At 39.5% G+C, this 23,008-nt stretch overlaps 1 protein-coding gene across 2 annotated transcripts; it reads right to left on the bottom strand.

Moving 5' to 3' along the window:
• Positions 1-4,670: 4,670 nt before the first annotated feature.
• On the bottom strand, positions 4,671-8,533 carry LOC111229653 (myoD family inhibitor domain-containing protein-like). Of its 2 annotated transcripts, XM_022756071.1 has the most exons (4): positions 8,350-8,533; positions 7,827-7,916; positions 7,195-7,437; positions 4,671-5,205 (listed from the first exon to the last, which is right to left on the bottom strand). In XM_022756071.1, exons 1-4 carry the CDS (start codon positions 8,408-8,410, stop codon positions 4,934-4,936), a joined length of 666 nt encoding a protein of 221 aa, XP_022611792.1. In that variant the 5' UTR covers positions 8,411-8,533; the 3' UTR covers positions 4,671-4,933. The 2 variants fall into 2 exon arrangements, with proteins under 2 accessions (XP_022611792.1, XP_022611793.1); XM_022756072.1 differs by lacking the exon at positions 7,827-7,916.
• Between the last annotated feature and the right edge of the window lie 14,475 nt (positions 8,534-23,008).

Genomic DNA, 23,008 nt, shown 5'->3' on the forward strand with positions numbered 1-23,008 from the left:
ATTGTTTGTTTGTGTAAAATGATCCTGTAGATCGGTCTGTAAATGTGACTGATGCGATCTGATGTCATGTCATAAAACAACATACACAATAAAACACTACTTGTCCATATATCAACAAAACAAGACATGGCATGGACTTGCATAGATAAAAATAAAGATACCAATCCTAAAAGTTAATTTTATATACATTCACACTTCTGTCCCCTTTTTTCCATTTACTTTAATAAGAGTTTTACCCTAATTTTCATAGCCTCTAATAGAGTCTTAGTGTATAATCAGTAACAAACAGGTGATGAATGTTAGAAGTGATCAGATAATTACAGGTCTGTGTTGACTTATTAAATTCAGTTGAGCTGTAGAGAATATATTTAGTCCTGAACTCTCTTATGCTTGAATTACTCCTTATCCTAGTTATGTGCAGAACTTACATAGATTCCAGGTATCTTATATTCAGGATAAAAATGCAGCTTGCCATTAATATTTCATGCACACCCATTTTTAACCCAACCCTCATTAGCTATGTTTTGATGCACTTCACTTTATTCCCTCCTCCCCCTCCTCTCATACACCCAAACACATTAAACTTGATGGTATGCACTGGTTTAGAAACCATTCCCCTCACTTATTAAAATGAGACAATGTGTTTATGATTGCCCCCCCTCTGGTGTGTCTCTCCTCCCTTTGATCCGTCCTCTCTGCGTCAGCCTCAAATGTTAGATATTCAAATCTGGTTACATTTATTTTTGTTTCCTTTACAGGAGATGGGCACATCTGACAGACTGACTATTAGGTGTTATTATTTCCCCTTATTTCAGTAGACGCCTCTTCATACACTACACATAAACCTTATTTTGATTGAGTAGGTTACAACCATTGTCATGAAGCTTTTGAGGAAGGCGAGAATACAAATAGACAGATGCAGAATAAAAAAGTGTTGAAAGGGTTGTTTTTTAAAAAGCAACTCAGGTATAAAACAAACCACTCCTCACTGGGTCATCCTCCGTCTGTGACGCCCAGTTTTGTTCTCTCCGACTGCCAGTCCAACAGCTGCTCAGAAAAACAAGGGGTCGATTTTCAACCTCAAGCCTCTGACGCATGATGAGGTTGTCAACTGAACAGGCCGTTTTATTTATAAATCTTTCTGCAATGATACAAATGTGCGAATGCATCTCTCAAACTTTGACTGTCACCCGAATGAACGCATGACATAAAATAACCATACAAGAAAAGTCAAATATTTGTAAAGCCAGATCAATAACTTTTGAAAACAATTTCAGAAAACTTTGACCAAGACCTAAGAGGCCTTTTTATTTTTTCATTGAGGTTGAGAAAGTTTCATAGCGCTCCTCACTTATAGTTATTTTTTTCCCATTTAGATTTTTTCCCAGTCCCAGCCTTATTTTAGCATTATGACTTGATTTTCACAAACCTGCAAAATCAGAGCGTGGAAAGTGTCTCTTCATTTGACATTTAAAGGTTAATATTTAAAATAATTTAAAGAACTAATTACACCTAATTGCCCAAGCTGTCAACACTTGACCCAGAGCACTATGATTTTTCACAGGGTACGTTACACTAATATGTCTCTTTTATACCTAAAAGAGGCGTTGAACTGGGGGACAGCAGACTGAGGTGAACAGGTGATTAATTTTTCATGAGTTTGATATGACTGTTTCCTGTCTCATCTGCAAGGAGAAAGTATGTGGTAATGCAACTTCAAACAAGACTACTAACCCTGCGGAGCAGTGCGAGGTATGGAGAGGAGAGAAAAAGACAAGCTGCTTAATCTTAGCGGGATTACAGCGTTGAATTGACCAAGAGCAACCGAGCCAATGGAACCCAGGTAGTTTAGGTTTGAGAATGTGTGTAAATAATGTTTTTAAACTCTGGTGGAGAAATGCTAAAGTCTTAATTTATTTGTTATTTTGTTGGACTAAAGGTCTTCAAACTTAAATTGAGTCAAAATAAAAAAACTAGAATCAGTTTATAAAATATACGTTTTTAATTGAAGTTCCCCCTAGGTCTCTAAAAACAGCAAAATTCACAAAAACCAAAAATTGAAAAATAAAATAATATGCCCTATTTATATATATATATATATAAATATATATATATAAAATATAATATGAAAATGAAATTCCCTCAGTGTTGTACATGGCTGCACAGACAAAATATTATTATTATTATTATTATTATTATATTATTATTAAATAAAGCAATAGGCAATAGTGTTAGTTAATATTATCAAAAATCATCACTTGTGGTGCAAATAATTTCTTTTAACTAGTTGTCACCAGTTGCAATTTGATTGAGTTATTTTATGTTTTCATTATCCCTTTTTCTACATGTGCTATTTTATTCTATTATTAATTTACTACAATTATTATAATCATACATTAATTATTAATGTGCCAATTATTTTTTCAATTCATCAATTAATCATTTTGTCGTGTAAAAAATAGTGAAAAGTTCCCATCAGAATTTCTTGTTTTCTCCGACCAACAGTTCAAACAGCTTTAATTCATCATCACATAAGACTTAGAAAGTGTCTGGGAATGTTTGGTAATTTTGCTTGTAAAATGGCTCATACATTAATTAATTAACACAATTATGTATTAATTTTCTGTTGGTCGGTTAATCAATTAATAGAAAGAACATTACAAAAACCTTTGCATTCCCTGTGGCCTTTGTTTTTCTTTTTCCTTCCATAAAATGAAAAATCATTGTAAAGAATCTTCTCTGGCGTCATTTACACCATTTATTTTAGTGGTGATTTCAAATCAAAACTCAAAGGCAAATGAATGCATCCAGCCACAAAACAGTGCATTGCTGTGTAGCAGTCTGAATTCACTGACAATAGCAGCTGTTTGTGATCTGTGGAGGTAGACATCAGCTGTGGGTAAAGGGTATAACAAATTGAGGGGGACAAGTGGAACAAACCTGAGTGTTTATTTGTTGGTGTATGCTCGCCATGCTCTAAATTAGACATCACCGCTGTGTCTTGTCACCGGCACAATCCAAATACGTTGTGGGCAAAAGAGATACTTAAATCCGATTTATTCGCTCTAACATGATTTAAATGAGCCTCTTGGCTCGTCCGGACAGATTGACAGCATTGTCTTTATCGCCGCTTTGTTTTATTTTTGGCTGTTTACTCTGCCTCTCTGCTGTCATCTCACATGATGACTTTAAAGGAGCCTGCTTCAATCTTCCAAGATCTGGAGAGAATAAGCCTCCTTTTATGTTCTAAGTGCTTTATATGACGAATATGAAAAGGGATTCAAGAGAGGGATGACAAGTTTTGTGTCGCCCTGCTCCTCAGCTGCAAAGAGCTGCGCAGAGAGAAGTCAAACCTACAATCTTATAACATGAGAACGTGAACAAACGTGAGCAAAGAGGTAGACCCCTCTGGTTCAGGATCTTGCTGGGTCAAAGTCATTTAATGCAATGTAATGTACAAACAAAAGGCATTTCTGTAGAACAAGGCCTGAATCTTGAATGTACTGTAGTTTGTATACGCTTCAGTGTGAGTCTTTCTGTGCTGTTTGTGCCTCTTTATCAAAAAAAGACCACTTGGTTTTGCTGCTATGAACAAGAACAACACTAGAGTATCAATCAGTCCCACCCTGGCTTCAGTTTTATTCACCCTGTCAATCCAAGGATATTTATTTATTTATTTTTTAAGACATAGCAAATCACCTTGATAAATTTCTTTTAATATTTCAAAAGGTCCTTGAATCTGTTTTCCAAAAAATCACCTCAGAGATAACGCATCTTTTCCTTCCTCTTGTCAGCTTAGTTGGACTGTTGAAAAAAAAAAAGGAACAAAATCTATACAGCAGAATCAGATGTTGTGTGCTTTTTATTTAACACATTCCTGTTCCTTGTTAAAATGCCTACAAAGCGCCTACATTATCAACAATGCAATTTGACCACCGACCGTTCATTGTGGGTCCGGATGTGTTATGCTATTAGCAGCTAATGTAACCTCGAGCTGCTACTACTGAAGCAGGGATGATATCAGACACTGCAGCTCTCTGGAGTCACAAAAGCTTTATACAACTTTTTTCACATGTGCACTAATACTCCCCAGGACCTGTAAACAGACTCTGAGTCACCCTACTGTTCCCCTGATGCTAGTATTTATGCTAAGATAAGCCAGTGATCTCATGGCTCTAGTCCCAGGTATCAATCGTCTCATTTAAGTCTCAGGAAGAAAGTGAAAAGAAATATTTCCATAAATGTCAAATTCCTCCTAAAGGAGCTATTTGTAAGTTTTGCTATTGCTACATAGCTAACATTAGCATTAACAGCTGTTTACTTACCAGTCTAGAAGAAACGTTGTGAGTTCAGCATCAGACCTCATTCCATTACTCACCAAGAGCTGTCTCCAGTGTTGGAAAGCAACCCTCTGGTTTTGTTTCTTATTTCGATCACTTCTTTTCTTATACTGAAGTTTGTATGCTAACCGGCTAGCTCCAGTTTGGCAGGCCAGCCTCGTCATTTTCTGATACCGAGTCACAGTATCCAGTCTGCCCTGAATAATTAGCACTGCTCAGAGGACATTATAACCTCTTGCCTTGTAAAAGCAGCAATGACTGAAGCTCTTGGCAAGACTGATAAGTAAACAGCTGCTAATGCTAATACTGGCTATGTAGCAATAGCAAGACTTAGCGCTTCATCTGGCACATAAGCAATATTGCCCTCACTGAAGAAGAGTGAGAAGCCTTGAAGTCAAATCTCCTCTTAATCATGTGAGTTGGAGTTATTATTATTTTAGCAGCAAATAGTGTAAAAATAATGAGTAGAAACCTTGGTGATCACATAGAATGGTAGTTTGTGCTGTTCACACCTTCACACAAGCAACATCATCATCATCATCTCCACACGTGTCTTGAAAATGAGTCCTCGGGCAAGGCGGTCCAGCTGCTTCCTAACTGTGGTGGCAGATCTCGCAGCACTCCAGGCAAAACTCGAGAAAGTCGATTGGCTCGCAGCAGGACTCGAACAGGACCGAGTGGCAGTGGGCGTGGCAGTTGAATTCCTCCACGGGCGCCTCCTGAATGGCCGAGCAGCAGCGGGCGCAGGCGTGGCAGCAGGAGGAGCAGATGGGGTGGAGACAGGAGTAGCAGGCCTCCAGCAGACCCAGGGGCAGCAGGGAAAGCTCGCACGACAGGCACGCCAGCAGCAGGTTAAAACAGGTGTCTGTGGGCATCACAGTGAGGAAACAATGAGACGGAGAAGTGATTTAGCTTCAGGTATCATATCTGAGGTCATGAAAAGCTGTTGTATGTTCTAAAAGCCTGTCAGACACAATCAAAAATGAGGATTAACGACTCTATTAACCCCAAATTAATCTCTCACGTGTTTGTTTGTTGTGCCAAATGGAACTTGAAAGAGAAACTACTCTTCTGCAGTGATCAAGTGTGATTGTGTTTACCTAATAACAGAGGTTCGTTCAGTCCTCCAGGGAAAATAAAAAAGGCCATAGAGGCTGTCGGTGATGAACAACAACTAGGAAGAAGCTGTCACAAGATAATTGCTCTCCTACCCAAATTAGGTGCAGATGAAATTGCATACATTAACCTCGCCGGCGTGTTATTGTGCATCTCTCGCGATCCTAACCATGTATTATTACTCAGGTACCGTTTTCATCCTCACAAAGACCAGATAGTCAGTGAGCTCATGCAAATCAAGCTGTTTTATCCTGTTTACTCACGGAAGTAAATGAAAAGGAGACGGCAGAATTCCCTGGGGAGTGGGGTTCAGCATTTTCCTGCTTAACTGCTCGAATTATACACCCCCCACACATAACTTATGCTAATATCTGTGTGTAGATGAAGACGGAGCATTATCTGTGGCTACTGCATTGATTTAATGCGTCGCTTCATAGAGATAACATGAACACAATGATAAACAAAGAGTGGCCCCCCACATGCTTTGATAAAACTGGAAGGAAGTGCAGCAGTTGGAAAGTGTCCAAGGCAAACTTTATAGAGCTCCATTTGTTTAGAAAGAAAAATCGCCTTTGGTGGTGACAGAAAAATCATCTCAATGCACAGGTTTTTCTGTGCTCGCTAAAGATGAACGACTGACCAAATGTTTCAAATTGCTAATTATTTGAGAATTCTCATCTGAATTAAATGAACTCTTTTTCCCAGTTTTCAATAAATAAAGTGTCTTAATTTCATGGAATTAAACTGAGAATAGACACAACAAACATAGATCCATTTGGGAACTCTTTAGCCACTGCATGGGAGACAGTTGTCTTCCACTAAAAAACTTTGGGTAGAGTATATGTTGTTGGATCTTCAGAGGTATTTTACGTGATCTAAGTGATGTCTATTGTCTCCCCAGAGTCACAAACTGTTTGCCAGGTTCAAACTGTCATTTATATTCAACCTTTCCACAGACTGAGTCGGCCACGACCTGACCCAGCTGCCACACAGTGTTTGAAAATGTTGGGTTTTAACTTAAGTTTCACCTCCAGAAAACTTTTTATCCTTTGACAGGAGACATCAATAAGATCACTGTTAAATCCTCCGTCTTGAATCTTTTTGTCTTGTCATACCTAAGCGTACTGTTAGAAAATGGCCCAAAAACGCATAAATCTCACGTTTGTCATCTTATTTGAGTTTTATTTTCAAGTGCGACTGGTCTCATTGCTGCCCCTTGTGGCTGAAGGGGGGAAAAGACGCCTTTTAAAACCGGTACGGTGCAGGTTCTCACCAGCTCTCAAATTTTCACAGCCACAAAGGGCTGTAGGAAGTTGCCATACTAACTATACTAAAAATACTCGGAAAAGCTGCAAAAATTTGACATTGGCTTTATTTGAAGTGTTTTTAAGCAGTTGTTGGTCTGACAAGTGAAAAGACTTAAAGGTCACATCAGTTTAATTTCTCAACTTCCGCATAAGTACCACACACAGGCGCTTCACTAAGCTTTTCACTGAAAACCATCAAGCCGGGCAGCAACAGACAATGACATTAAACCACTGTTCAACCAATCATTCAGCTCAAAGCTCAGTCAACAGGTCTGTACTGTCATACTGTAATTAATCCAGACAAACATGAAAAAGCAGACAGGGAAAGGAAATATCATGTACTGATTCTACTGACTGTATTTACTTTCTATCATTATCTATATACATGCGACAAATTATCATGATGCGTGAAGTCATACTGTTGTACCTACCACTTAGTGTAGCTGCAGGTTGATGTGAGCTAGCCACGCTGTCCCTGCTCCTGTTCCTCCTCCTGCCGCTGCTGCTGCTGCTGTGCACCAACGAGCTGGAGCCCTGCACTCGGCTCAGGCTGGGGGGAAGAGCGGGAGGAGGGTCTGGGACCGTGAGGTCACATCGTGGGCATGTAGGCTTCTGGGGGTCACACTGAGGCCTCCTCAGCCCTGGTGCCTCCTGTGAGGCAGGCAGAGGCTGGGCTGGGTCACACAAAGATTGAAATTATAATTACTGTAGAACAGGAATCAGGTGGAGACTCCTTAGTGATAAAACTAGCACAAAGCAAATTCAAGCTCTGATCTAATATTCAAAATTAGAGTGCACACGGTGTCATGCACTCATGTATCGATCACAGATGCGTTATCAGACAGACAAGAAAGCCAAGAATACGTGTTAGTAAGGAGTCTGATGTTTGGTGTGAACATTTGTCTATTTTGTCAGTTAATAGACTTGTTAATGAGCTGATGAAACAATGAATCATTACTTTCCTTCTCACTAACTCGTCTTCACTTTAACAAAGCTGATTTGTTTTACTGTTCATTTTGGTCACTGTATTGTTTGTTGTTCAGGTCTGGGGGTTTCCACTTACTGCTGATGAGCTCAGTGGGGATGGCATTTCCTCTGCTAACAGGGTCACGTGCTGAAGGGATTTCCTGTGGCGATTTAAAAGACGCACCACCTTGAGACACATCAAAATAAAGTTCTGTTAGCTAACAAAAGATTCCTCGCTGACCACACATGAATAATAAAACCAGGACTTTTTTCCACTTGTTTTTATATATGCGTGTGTTTTGGAATTGAATATTAATTATCTATCAAATTAAATCTGTGCAGACTGATCCTTCCTTAAAGAGTTTTCTAACTCTTGCATGATTCAATAAGCTGCGTCATTGGGGAGTCTCAGTATCCCATGATGCCCTCCCTGCTGTTTCAGGGGCTCTGGCACTTTTCTGAATATAAAGTTTTTCAGGGAAATACTGAAACCTCGCAGTATTTTTAGCAAACTGTAGCAGCACAAAATATTATCCAATTGGTTGAAGCTTAAAACAAGTGGCCAGAGCAGCGGTGTGTATATACTTTAATAAAAGAATAAACTGGTCATTAGTACTAACCTTTAGTCTGGTTGCTCTCGTCTTCCTTCTCGTCCACAGGTAAATGGTCTCCAGGTAACATGTCTGACACTCATGACTGCTCAGGATCTCCGTTACACTTTGTTCACCCAGTCACCTTCTTCATCCTCCTGCTTCTGTCCACAGCAAAAGGTCAGGAAACCTCCAGCAACACCCAACATGCCGGCCTGAGTCACCGCTCAGCAGACTGTGAGCTGTTAGTGTGTGTGTGTGTGTTTTGTTGTTGTTCGGGGGACTTAACAACACTCCCCTCCCCAGCAGATCTCTGGGTGGCTTCTGTGAACATGCTGATCACAGACCAGCAGAGACCGCTGAGGCCTGGATGTGTGACTCCAGGTTACCTTCTCTGTTCTGCTTTTAGTCACCTAACACAATGGAGACACATACCCCACAAGTGTGTTAGCTGAATACTGTATGGATGCAAGCTCTCTCGCCCTCTTATGCTCACAGGCGCACGCACGCACACACACGCACACACACACACACACACACATATAAAACCGTCAACGCTTTACACTACGAAAACCAAAAGAAAAATATCAGTTAACATTATATGTATTTATTTTCAAGTTACATATTTATGAGCAACATTTCAAATAAACACAAAGGAACAGAATCATGATTATATATAAGCTACATACCTTTGAACAAAATCTCATGGTCTTCTGTGGTGGATGGAGTTTGCAAACACCATCTCCGGCCTGATATCTAAATGAGCCATGTTGTGTTACCTTTTGACGCCCATTATCATGTGGTAAAATGTATGTAAAACACTATTGTTTAATATAAAGTGTAATATGAGAACACGTTTGTTTGTTTTTCCCATGACTCCCTGCAGGCTCCAACAAAGCCCGTTGTGCCACGGTGGTTTATATGAGATTGTCATGTCACTTCATTTTTTTCTCCATGTAACTACAGCCTCACTCAGACACTAGTGTGGCTTTAGACCTTTATTCTTGTTTTCAAATGGTTCAGCTCAAGGGATTCGACCCCTAATTCAGAGTTTGTATTTCAACCTCCAAAATTAAAGACAGTGAGTGACGTTGACTGTTTATCTTGGTGTGTAAAAATATTATTTTCCCACAGATGAGGACTTTTTGAGGAGACTGAACACGTTTGGCGACAGCATCATCGTCACACGCTGATGAGAAGACGAGCAGAGACCAGCCCTTTTCTGAGGGGCTGTTGACTAAGTGCTGTCAAAAGTGCTGCGTTGAAAAACATGTTGACTTGCCCGCCTCACGGTGAGTATATGGCACATCAAAGCAACACATAAGTGAAGCTGTTGAAGTTGTCTAGCGCCATGCTAACTTTCAGTCAGTAAACACGCTGCATGGAGAGGCAATCAGAGGAAAATGTCATCTAGTGGGCTGACAGCGAATCAAAGGAAGCCCTGAGAGGCAACAGCAAACCTAAAACGAACTCGTTATCAGCAAAGACAATTACTGACATTAGTCAAAACACGGAACTGAAAAATCTGAGGCCTTTGTTCTTTCATTTGGTTGTGAAGTCTACAGGAACGGCTTCTCCTCACAGTGTTCATCAGTGGATGAGACGATGCGATCCAGTTGGGACTGTTTGTCCATGAATTTCATTATTAATTGAATATTTTACACATTGACGTAGTAAATTAAACAGGAGAGTAAACCCCAACCTTATCTTAGTGATCATCAAGAGACAAACAACCGTGAATATTAACAAAAACTGTGTAAAAAATGAATGGTTCAGAAAAACAAACTAAACCTTTTCATGCCAGAACATTATTTTGATCATAATCACTACAATGTACAGTACTTAGCATGAAATTGTGCATAGGTGTACATATGAGTGAATACACTTTATGTCAGTAACTACATATGACACACACTGCTAATGAAACATTCAGGATTACATGGAGGATTTCAACTGTGCTGTACAGTAAATCTAATGTAAATAGATTTTGAATGATCGACTAATATTTCAGTCGTGTTTTTAACCATATCAGAAGTAAATGATCTGAAATGTGAATGCATTTACTCCCTGGTTGCTGATGAGATACATGTTCAATAAAACATCATTTATATACAACCAAAGGCCATCAATTATTCTACAACAGTCGAAAATCTGAAAAATGTTGGGAGTATTGATGAGCACTGAAGCTAAACAATGACCCTGAGTAAACTGACCCTGCAAGATCTCCTTCAGGGATTGCAGAACTTGACACCACTAATGTATTTACTCAAGAAAAGTAATTTATTATTTTCTTAGTAAAAAAAAAGAAAAAAAAGAAAAAAAAAAGCCAAAAACCGCACATACAGTTTCACAGGGTGCGTTAACTTTTCCAGATCAGTGATCAGGGAGCACGCGGTTTTAAGTCTGTGAATATACCGGTAGGTAACTGAGGGCAAAATTTAACAGTGTAAAACATTTAAATTAGTCCAATTAGTGTCATTTACCACAAGTTTCATAATAATAAAGTAAACATTAAGCCGGTTTACATATATTTATTTCATTTCAATGGGATACGGTGGACATACAACAACAGACAAACACATCTTTATACATAACAGATTGTTGTATGTGCTCAGCACCTGCTCTGACGGACTTATAAAAGAGGACGGCACAGCGTTGCTTATTTTCTGAAACAAAAGCATATAAAACCCACTTCATCAGAAAGAATCTTCACATATATACAGTACGTAACAATACATTCCTATGTACAGAGGAAACCAAGAGGAGGAACAGCACAGGCTGTACAGGTTTTTAACTGTTTCCATGACGAACACAACATCTTTTTTGCAACAATGGGGTTCACCCTCGTTATGCTTTACCCCGTTACTTGTAGACAATCACAACAAATAAGCAAAACATTCATTTTCTACGTCATAACTAATTATTCCGTCAATCATTTACTTTGGCCTTGAAATATATTTACTTAAAACACATTAAAAATGAGAGGATTTGAAAAAGAAAAACATATTTTCCCCAAACTATCAGATTCTCATTGTGTACACATTTATATATCACTTTACTTTTAATGTTTATGCCTGTCGTGATGAAATTTTCTCCCTTGCAAAAGAAATTCGAACATCATTATCTGAGTAAAAGAAAGTGTTGAAATATAGAGGATCAAATATGACTGGACTTTAGCGCTAATAAATCATTTAAAGCTCACATCTTACAGTCAGAAATGTAATCTCTTTGACCTGCTATATTCCACTTTCCTTTGTTTCCTTTGTGTGAAATAGTGGAGACATTTAGTCACTGACAGACACATTTTTAATGTATATGAGGATATGAACCATATGATAATAAATAATCAAAATTCCAAATAGCTCAGTGTTTATGTTTAATTGATCAAATATTTAATACTGACTCTGGTGAGAATTTCAGGCCACCCGGCACCACATGGAGACACATAAATGAAGTCACAACGGTACTGCATGTACTGTAAACTGTATGGCCTACGTCCCTGAATGCTCAATGAAGGCTCGCTTGACTGCACTATCATTATTTATAGTCTGAGACCAATCCAGTGTTAGGGGTCATTCAAGGTCGAACAAGTGCTCTTCGTCATTTTCAGTCACGTCACTCTGCAGAGCGGCTGGTGTCGGTGGTTTTTGCTCTTTCAGATTCATCACTTCGTCTTTGAGGAAAAGAGACCTGCAAGAGGTGAAAAACAAAGACGTTTCAATCCATTATTGACACACATCGGTCATTTCATTGATCTTTGGAGTTCACTATAAACACAACTGACTGCTGGACTTGTAAAGAAATGTTTTGGTCACTGTGGCCGTTTGTTGCGTTGCTCTCCTGTATCTGACTCCGGGGGTTTCTGCTCACACTCTCCTTCTTGAATCCCGGCAGCGATGCCTCGGCCAGTGCCATCTACAAAGATGGATCAAAAAAATCAAACTATCACAACCAGCTCAGGCTCCTTTCATATCAAGAAGCTGCACTCAAACAACATGCGCTCACCTGTAAGCTGGCGTTCAGAGCGGTCCCGAAAGCGAGGTTCGAGGACACATTTTTGATCAGCGATGGACTCCTGCGGAATAAGAAAGGTTACAGAATTTCAAAATAGACATAATGCATGTCTAATTCACGGCAAGCAAATCAATGACTTGTATATATTCCACAAACCACAACATGGTAAACAGCAATAGTTTGAGGCAAGGTCGGTTATGATGACAAATAATTCATTGGAATGACTGATCAGGACAAGGCCTCGTATTAGTGCCTGTCACGATACTTATTCCGGTCGTATCTATCAGTCATTTATTGAGGACTATAATAAAAAAAAAAACTAACACGAGCAGTGCTGTAGATGCACTATGGAATCAATTCAGGCCTATTCTGTAGACAGGGAGAACACAGGACAGAGCGGTGCACGGAACCACACCTCACATGCTCTTTTAATGCATTTTGAATTGATGTCAGTCAGTGGGCTCCAGGCTTTTCTACCCTGTACACAAAGGTCAATTAAAACATCTTAATTTTTGTTAATTAAATTCAAGGTGTAAAAATGACTTAAAGAGGGTTAGTATTAAATTTGATCTATGGCAGACAGGGCCGAGTATATACTGGATTTGTCCAGTGTTTCATTCAGTTTTATGAGTGCTATATATTTTATAATGACAAAGATTTATTTGTATTTTAATTAATGATCCATGTTAAAACCCAGAAGAGGATGACATGACGTACTAAAAATGTTTTAAATATCGTCATATTTGAACGGAAATACACACAGACACCCTGATAACAGCGCTGTGACAAACAGGAAGTCATGTACTGTACCCTGTGATCTTCTGAGATCTCCTCCTCTGGTACTCCACCTCGTCCACCGTCCACACGGCACCTTTCACATTCTCCACACGCACGAAACACTTGTGCAGGCTCAGGTTGTGGCGCACCGCGTTCTGATCCAGAGAAAATCAGAGTGAAGGAGCTGTTAAGGAGTACACGCTGCATAGATCAGGTGTGACACACACTCTGGGATCACACAGTTAATTATCTGCGGGTGCAATACCTTCCAAGTGGCAGCGTTGCGTCTGAAATAAGCGAACGTCCGTGTGAACCAGTTGTAGATCTCGTTGAGCGTCAGCTGCATGTCTGATGCTTCCATAATAGCCTGCAAATGGAGAGGGAATAAAAAACTGAAGCACATTACAGGATCAAATTAAAGCCCTGACTGTTTCACCTCTAATCCAAGAAATGAGGGGAAAGTCTTACTCTCATAACACTGAAGCAATCGTTTTATTTTTACTTTTTATGTTACCTATTGTAGAATTAAAGCCATTAACCTTCTAACTGACACATGTAGACTGAAATGTAGGGTTATTTTCATGATCAATTTCTCTGGAATTTATTTTATTGATTAATTAAATGTTTGATTTACACAATGTTAGCCCAAACAGATCTATTTAATATTCTTTTCTTTTTTTTGTCCAATCAGCACACACCTAAAGATATTCAGTTTCCTATCACAGAGAACTAAGAGAACCAGCAAATATTTATATTTAAGAAGCTGGAACCAGGACAGTTTGTCATTTTTGCTTGAAAAATTACCAAACTTATTAAAGATTTAAGATGTAGATAGTTAATTTCAATGAATGAGCTCACATGAGAATCATCGAACCCACAGAAAACGCAGCAGAACAAGAGGTCATTTTTCGGCAAGAAAGGCCTCCAATATTAAAATGTTCATATTCTAGAGAACAGCGAATACAAAATAGAAAAACACAAAGGAGAAGAAAATCTGGATTCTTAAATACCAATTGCAGTATATAAGATTGCAAATAATATAAATATTCATTAATCATCTTCTGTACTGACTCAAAGATTGTACCTGTCTTATCAGAGTTGCGTAGGTGAAAGGTGGTCTGATATCAGTGTTCTTGTAGAGCTCATATTCATTTTCTGGAAGATGATAAAACATAGTAAGTGGAAAGTGGAGTAGAAAAATGTGCTATGAACTGTTTATTTGTTGTGTGAACATAATGTGACCACAGTGTTTGGTTTACCTGAAGACAGCGAGTAGACCAAAGGGTGGTGCCGACGCCTCATGGCTCCAGCACATTCTGTATGAGAGGGGGACTCCTCTTCACACCCCTGGGATGGAGTGCCGCCAGGGGCCAGAGGCTGGGGGGGGGCTTGTGCCGAGTCTGAAGGGTTCAGCTTGTTGGTGACGCCGACTGAGCTTAGCTGAGAGCCACGCAAGCAGAAGATCCAAGTTAACAAAGGGACGAGTGGAGTGAAAAGAGAAACAAAACAGAGAGGGAGATTTTCAACAGAGTGGAACAGAGCGATTTGATTCGCCTCTTCAGAGGTGATTCCACTAATATCACAAGAGGGGAGAAGCCAATTATTGTTAATTATAGGGTGAAATTGTTTGGTGAGTGTTGTGATTATGGTGCAATATTTGCAAGATTAACAAATGATTAGCTTCCACATTATCAGAGCATATCTGACGTCTGAAGACACAATGGCAGCCATCTGATGTCAGCAGCTGGGCGCCAAAAGGAAAGCAAATGCCTAGGACACACATCGTGCGGTGGGAGTTTTGAGAGTTCAGGTAGAAAGCCTCACAATAGTAAAACTTTTTTTTCGGACATGAATTTCTCTGCAGGTTCAAATGTTCAAATTCGAAAGAAAATAACAACATATTTCTGCAACTCATCCAACTGTAAAAATTCTCCAGGTCAATTGCAGGCTGGCGGTATATTCATCAGCGCTGGAGAAGATACGTTTTTTGCAGCCAGACACGTGTTATTTCCACCCTCCACCACATATTTGGAGTTTTGCTCACAGCTCTGAAATGCCACACAGTGTACGGCTCATTTACTCCGGCCGTGTTGCTCACACAGCTATTACCGCACACTATCTACCTGTAGGCCGCGCAGGTCAGCAGCTGTATCAGCCTGTGCCGACTGTAGACTCGCGGGTGCAGAGAGCGACTGAGCCTCTAAAGATGGCAGATGCAGGTGAGCCATCATCGCTCGCAGACGCTCCCGTTCTTTGCAGAGCTGTTAGAAGAGAGAGGGGAAATCTGTGGATGGTGTCCCATCAAAATCACTGAGCACAGATTATTGAGATGGAAGGCAGTGAACCTGACACATTCTTTGCAAGGTGCAATCTCTTGCTGTGTCAAACATCAGGAAGGAGGAGATGTTGGTTGAAATTACATGAATATTTACCATGAGCTGGAAGGTGTTTAGATGGTAAAATAAGGTGAATTCTCAGGGAAAAGAATTCAGTGTTGCAGACTAATATAGCTTCTATGAATACCAGGATAGACATGTTTCAAATAAAAAATTTTTTTTTTAAAGTGACAGTATCATATTGGGACAGGTCTGCACGGCCACTTGCACGCATTCAAGCAGCAGCTCTAACTTTTGTTGTTGGACAGGATTTTACAGGACTAGTACGCACCTGAAGCTCCAGCTGCTGAACCACCTGCATCTGGACTCTGCACTGGGCTGTGCTCCTGTCATCCAGAGTGTGTTCACTGCCTATGTGCCTGAAACACACACACAGGTGTATAAAAGGAATCTTCCTGTTAAAATCTATTCACTGAGTATCATATACTCCCCCCCTCTGAATTAGCTCTAAAAAAAAAAGTGTTGTAAATGTTTCGTAACTGCTGTGAATCAAACTCCACCACAGCTCGCTACTTCTCCATGAAGCACCAGGCTACAGACGTTTTTAGCCTAAGCTTGTCCTTACTTTCAAGTCAAAGATAAGCATCAGTTCCTCTGAAAAATAAGTCCTAAGTGTTCTTTAAAAAAAAAACAAGGTTGTTTAACTACAAACTTTTGAATGTATTTCCCAAATCCTCGAAGACTCTTCTGTCCATCTGCATAAAACAATACTCACTCTGCTGCATGTTAAATATGATTCTCAACTTCTGACTATTTCCTATCCAGACAAAGATGGATGTGTCTTTTCTGAGTTAAGTTAAAAGGTTTTACTATCAGGTACTTTTTTATCTATATTAATGCTACTTTTCCTTATTTTATTTATTTCTTGCACGATAATGTTGATATTTTCCTTGTGTTGTACAAAATGAACAAGGAGATGTGTAATTTATGGCTACCTCGGTTAAGAAATTTTAAAATTGCAGCAGACAAAATATTTTTTTATATACAGGGTTGGAAGAGTCCTTGACAATTCTGAGAATATGCAGTAAGTGCTGGGAACGGACTCTCTTGGTTTTTCAAAGAAAGAAAAACTGATGCTTAGTTCCGTGCCTCAAATGTAATGATGTTCCATGAGAGGCACAACCTGGGGCTACAACCATTTCAGGGGGTGAGTTTCTTTGATAAGAAAAGATTTTCAGAAGACTATTCCTTTATGTCCTAAACAGAAAAATTGCAAAGAGTCAGAGAGTGAAATAAATTAGGATGGAGTTTAAAAACGTACTTGATAAACTGGTTCAAGTTTTCACAGACTGACTCACATCCAGGCCAGTTACACACACCGTGACTGTAGAGAACATGTGGAGCGGCGCGATCAGCACTAGGCGAAGGGAGAACAGAAGCAGAGTGAAAATATTGTCATGATTAAAAGCCACAGCAGCCAGACAACAGACAGAACAACAGAACAGAACGAGAGCAAAACAGCAATAAAACAGTGTTTTCTTTTCAGGTGGCAGGAAATAACACAGAGAGGTGGAAGGGAGCAATAAAAAATAAATGGAAATCTATTTACTTTTGATTTTAGGACATGTACTCATGTAAACTTTTTCTTTCTTTGTTTAACCACTTCAGGTGGTAGAACACAAAGCAAACAAACAAAACAAAATATATCGTCCCGAGGGGAATTAAAAGTGAAGTCTTGCTGCAAAAGCAACCCCCCCCCACCACCACCTGCACCTTGAGAGAAAGAAAAATGTCTACAGATGACAAGTCTTTGATGTTTACAAAAAGGCAGTATCATTTGAGTTCTCACAATCTGTATACAGCACGAGCAGACAGATCTTACCACTCTGCCCTGCGAGGAGAAGGAGACTGCTGTTCGCCGGCCCGTCTCCCTGTGACTTTTGTTGACATTATGCTGTTAGCAGAAGAGTCGTGATTGCCCTTAATTGTGGTTTTCTCCTCAGTTATTCCATTTGTGAGCTCTTTCCATATCTGCTGCATCTCTGCAGAGCTGAAACCAACTAACACATAAAGAAACAAACACATATACATTATAGATAGATAGATAGATAGATAGATAGATAGATAGATCGATAGATAGATAGATAGATAGATAGATCGATAGATAGATAGATAGATAGATAGATCGATAGATAGATAGATAGATAGATAGATAGATAGATACTTTATTTATCCCCTAGGGGAAATTCATGTGTCCATTAGCTCATTGTTGATAATAATTAAAAAAGTTAATAATAAATAAACAATAATTATCAAATCCTTTGGCTGAGGTGTTCTACAGCCTGATGGGAGTGGGAACAAAGGATCTCCTGAACCTCTCTGTTCTGCAGCGCAGTGAGATGAGACGTTTGCTGCAGCTGTAGCTGCTTCTCTGTCCCGCCAGAATGTTGTGGAGAGGACTTGCCCCTTTTCAAGATAATGATATTAACTGAGCAGTGAAGGGTCATTTTCTGCGCTTCACATTCACGCGGTTCATTCAGAGAAACAGGGAGAGCAGCTCTTTCTCATGAGCTCATTGCCCTTTCCCTGTAATCCAGGACAAACAGCTACAATATAACTAAAGATGAATTTTCTACTTTTAGGTTTCATTATCGTCTCTTTTGAGTTTGGTGCAGTTATATAACTGAGCGTAAAATCAACAAGAAACTAATCGTACCAGATGCATGTCCATGTTTGTATATTTTGCTGTCCTTGTGATATGATTAACATATTATAACAACTCAACAATCAATTCAATCTCACATTTGCAAACAATGCTCTGAATTACAACAGATACACAGATTCTGTACTGACAACTGAAACACAAAGGACACTGGAAATGATAACAAGGTGACATCACCATTGTTCTTCACCGATGCTGCTCCACAGAGGGACAAGAAAAGACAGAAGTAATGTAAAAGCTTGGTGATGCATGTAAAAAGGAGTGACCTGGAGAGAGGGCAGGAGAGGACAGGACCGGTCTCTGCACCCGGAGGAGCTGCTGTTGCTGCTGCTGCTGCTGCTGCTGCTGCTGATGGAGCTGAAGGAGCTGCTGGAACACGAGCTGCTGTGCAGGGAGCTGGAGGGCAGAGAGAGAGAGAAAACAAGACAGAAAAGCGAGGTAGTATTCTTGTGAAACTCTGCTCACACTCTGCCTTCCAAAACAAACCAAAACACAAATACACAACGCACTGCAAATCACTATTTACCTCTTTGGCTTTCTTGCTTGGCTGCTGCTGAAGCAGCTGCAGGTGAATCTGATGTTGTTGCGTCTTGTAAAACTCTTTCAGATGTTGCTGGAAAAACGGTGAAGGATCATTGCTTTAAAGACATTTACATGAAACAGTGCGAGAAAGGCAACTAAAGTCACAACCAACTGTAAAAATATTTCCATGTCCCTCGAGTCTTTCTTTTTTCAGATTTGTGGTTTGTAGTTTTTTTTAAATTCAGGAGTAATTAGACTTTAATGGAGACAGAAAATATATATGATTTAAACCAGGGTCAAGTCAAAGATGTGAAAGTGAATCCATGTAAAGTCAGCAGGTTAGCTTGCTAGTTTACCTTGATTAAGTACATGTATTTATCTGTAATTAAATAGTTATGGGCCTATGTTAAAACAATATATATGTAATCGTATCGTATCGTATTTTTTAGTTTATTTTGGGCTGCGTGTGCCAGTTTGCCCAGGCATACTAACTAGCAATTGTTAACCTGGTAGCTGTGATGTAATATCACAGTATTTAAACATGCTAATTAACAAACATAACCCAATGCTAACTAATTGCTGCTGTAGCTGTAGTAGATAAGATTGTTTACCGTAGCTGTACGATATCTCAATAATATATTAGCTGGGTGAAAATTAACAGGTTTCTTAAAGTGTGCTTTTCTGTTAGCTAGCTAGTTTGTCTTAGCAAACTAACTTAATTAACTTAGTTTAACTTAACTGACTAGTTAGTTTACCTCTATAGGCCAGTTGTTCACTTAATATTTAGCTTACCTCAATGGCTATAAGATAATATTGTTTGAATTTGGATGGTCAGCAAGGCTAACTTTATATTGCATTACCTCACCTCATGTTATATTGCATTTATTCCTTTAGTTACAGTTGCTTCAATCCAGTAAGTATTTGCATGCAAGAAAAAAACTAGTCAACTAGTCAGCACAGGTCTAGTCAAGTAAACCAGACTATTGTGTATTATTATCAGTAGCACTTGCATTAGTGTTAGTATTGAATAAATACCTGCTGGAGCAGAAGGGCTTGTTGCTTCTGGTGGATCAGAGCCTGGAGCTGGTTGGGGGACAGAAGCTGCTGCATCTGCTGCGGAGCCATCATAGCCAGAAACACCTTCGGGAGGAAGAGGAGGGATAAAAATGATGCTGGACTACAGTCTACAGAGTGAAGGCAAGAGGACAAGTATGCGAGACAGGAGGCAAGTGTCAGGTGTTAAACAGTAATAACCATCCGATGGGAATCTTTCCAATCCAATTACAAAACAGTCCTGTCAACCTATTGTGAACATCATAATGTTGGATCGTGTCACTGACCCTAAATGAGATGGGAGATAGGCTGACCGGTTAATTAGCAACACAATTACATGCTTGTTGTGACTCTTAATAGAAGTGTATGGGTATTAATAAAGGCAAACACTCACAGAATAATAACTGATCTGCACTGCTACTGATTGAGTGACAAATAACAGAGTGATTGTCTCCTTTTGTCGTCAAACAGAGGCAGCAGCAATGGCCATGACTGCATTTAGAGACAACAAAAGGCACTTACATATTTAACAGATTGTATTACAAACAATACAGAACAGTTAGTCAACAGTTTATGCCACTTTCTAGAATGTTGAATATCTCCTTTTTTTTTTCTCCACACAAAATGTCATTTGCTGTACAAAGGCTGTGACCTGATGTTCTTCACAGGTTTCAGTGAAGCCTTATGTCTATATTGGTGTAATAACTCGGATGTAATGAAAGAAGAACACATGGGAGATGTCAAGTTTGTCATTTTTGTCATCAGTCCTTTGAGATAAAACCTCCGGTGTTTCAACCAGACAGATGAGATAAGATAAGAACATTAAAAACAAGTTGAGGAATTCTTGTTTTTGTGTATGGATCTGAATTACTTGTGTGCATGTATAATACCTTATTTAGTGCCAAAACAACTGCACTATTAATTGACTAGTTGATCAAAAGAATCAAAATCAAAAACACTTTTACTGAGTTATTCAGTTACGTCTTTTATCAAGCATTAAATGTGAGGATTTTATCCATTTTATCTTTATGAATTGAATGTTTTTTTGACTACAGGAACTTAACTCTAGCGCTACGTCCAACTTAACTCTAGCGCAAACAAACAAAACGCTGAAGTTATTTACATTGTACTGGGTGCAACAGCCAACAAACCTACTGTGTAACAAAAGTCACCCACATGTACAAAAATGTGCAGGGTAGCCTAACTTAACCCACCACATATACCTCTTCAATTTCAATTTGATAAAACCAGCAGTTGTTTTCTGACAATCCATAAAATGATTAAGCCAAATAATCAATCAATGTATCGTTAAAAAATAGCTGCATCGCTAGTCTTATACTCTTTTGAGTGCAATTCTAAATAAGGCGCTGACATCCAGCTGGCTTCATTATCAGGCTTTACAAATCACTGGGTCACCATTTGTGTGCCATGTGGATTGGATGCTACACGCTTTACAATAGATATCAGATGGAGGTCCTTCTCTTTTATGAGAGAAACCCAGTCTTCACTGTAAATAGTCTTCATTTACAACATTTTTAGAGCGGGCAGGTTGAAAAACTTTCATCTCACAAGTCATTATTATGCTTTGAAGGCTGGATTCACACACTGGCAGACAGTTGCAACAGAGACATTATGACATTGTCACTTACTATAGTCATTATGTTAGCTGAAAATAACAAAAAAAAAAGTAACACGTTTAAAAAATTCACATCACACAGATCCAGTGTTGGCAGACCATTTACTATGGACAGTACTTATGTTTTTTTCTCATATTGTTCAAATTCTTTAAAGGCCACTACAAGTGCAGATTTTGAAAGTGAATTAAGAGAAAAGGGCAGAGTGAAACTGACAAGACGAGAGAACAGTGTGAAGGAAGCGGTGCTGGACAGGCATTCATTATCTTGGTTGTTTCACTGATCCCTTAGATTAAGATTCCCAGGGATGGAATCGTAACAGACAACCATAAAATGATGTAGGGCCATGCTTATTTGCCTTTCACTTGCATCTGTTTGGCCAAGGTGTGTGGACAATTATTCCTCCCTGGCTCTGACTCACAAGCTAATAATGAAGGACAAACAGAGTTCTGCGTGTGAACTCCCAACTCGGATCAGATCTCATATGAAATCCCTGTCACTGTCAACAGAGCTGCAGGCTCTGGGTTTGGTGTCCTGTCAGAGGATGTCTAATATGGAGCTGACTTGCGGTATTTCTCTTGACATCTGTTTGCCTAAGCCTGTTCTATTTCCCGCTTATGAAGAGGAGGATGAAGAAACGAAGGAAGAAGGAGCGGAGGATGAGGGGTAGGAGGAGAATGAAGATACCTGTTTGTGGTGGAGACTCTGCCAGTCTTCACCTCTCACTCCACTGCAGGAGTCCCCATTAGCTACTCTCTCTCCTGCACCGGTGTCTGTGTGACTGAGGAGGCTGCTGGCTGGGTTTTGACGTGCTGCCGTGGGACTGAGAGGAGACTCAGGCATCCCAGCTCAGGTCCTAAAAGAAGATAGCCAACAATAAATAAGCTGCAAGAACAAGACGCTGTAGATACATTTCAGCGTCACTGCTAAATTACACCTTTGTGGGGCTTTGCATAAATCCCACATCAGGACAGAAAACTAACTTGTGAATTTTAAAAGCACCAAAGACGGAGACGGTGGTCGTGTACGTCCTATAGTAGGACATATAAAAAGAAAGAAAAATGAAAAATACAGTGAAACAATCCTCTGCACAATTTAAGCAAACAATGCAGGGTTTCAAATCCAATGAAATGCTGTCGATGTAATTTACAGAACCACAAGTTAACACTTATAAACCAGAGCTATTGCCTCTAAAACCGAGCACAAATAGGAGTTTCACTTCAAGTGCTAACTCCAGAAAACATGCAAGAGGAAAAAGCTGATCACATGCTCATAATATAAAGCTCTGTGATGCCTTTATTTCTACCAGAATAGCAATAAACCCACGTACCGTTCAGGTGAACAGTTGAATTCAGAGCAGCCAGGCAGGAGTTGATGTCTCCAAGTCATGCAGTTTGGAGTGAGGATGGGGGGAGAACTGCTACAGTTGTGTGTCTACCTGAGGGGGAGGAGTAACGTTATCACTCAGTAAATTAGACAGTGAGAATAGCAGTTGATTAGCAGGTTGTGAAAGACAGGAAGAAAAAAAAAAAAACGGTTACAAATCAGCTAGAGCAGATTGATTTTATTTTAAGCTCAAAAGGTTTAAAAGTAACAGTGAGTGAGACTTTTCCCTCTGCATTTTAAAAAGA

This window comes from Seriola dumerili, unplaced genomic scaffold (assembly GCF_002260705.1).
Source record: "Seriola dumerili isolate Sdu_G_001 unplaced genomic scaffold, Sdu_1.0 BDQW01000242.1, whole genome shotgun sequence".
In the NCBI taxonomy this organism is placed as follows: domain Eukaryota; kingdom Metazoa; phylum Chordata; class Actinopteri; order Carangiformes; family Carangidae; genus Seriola; species Seriola dumerili.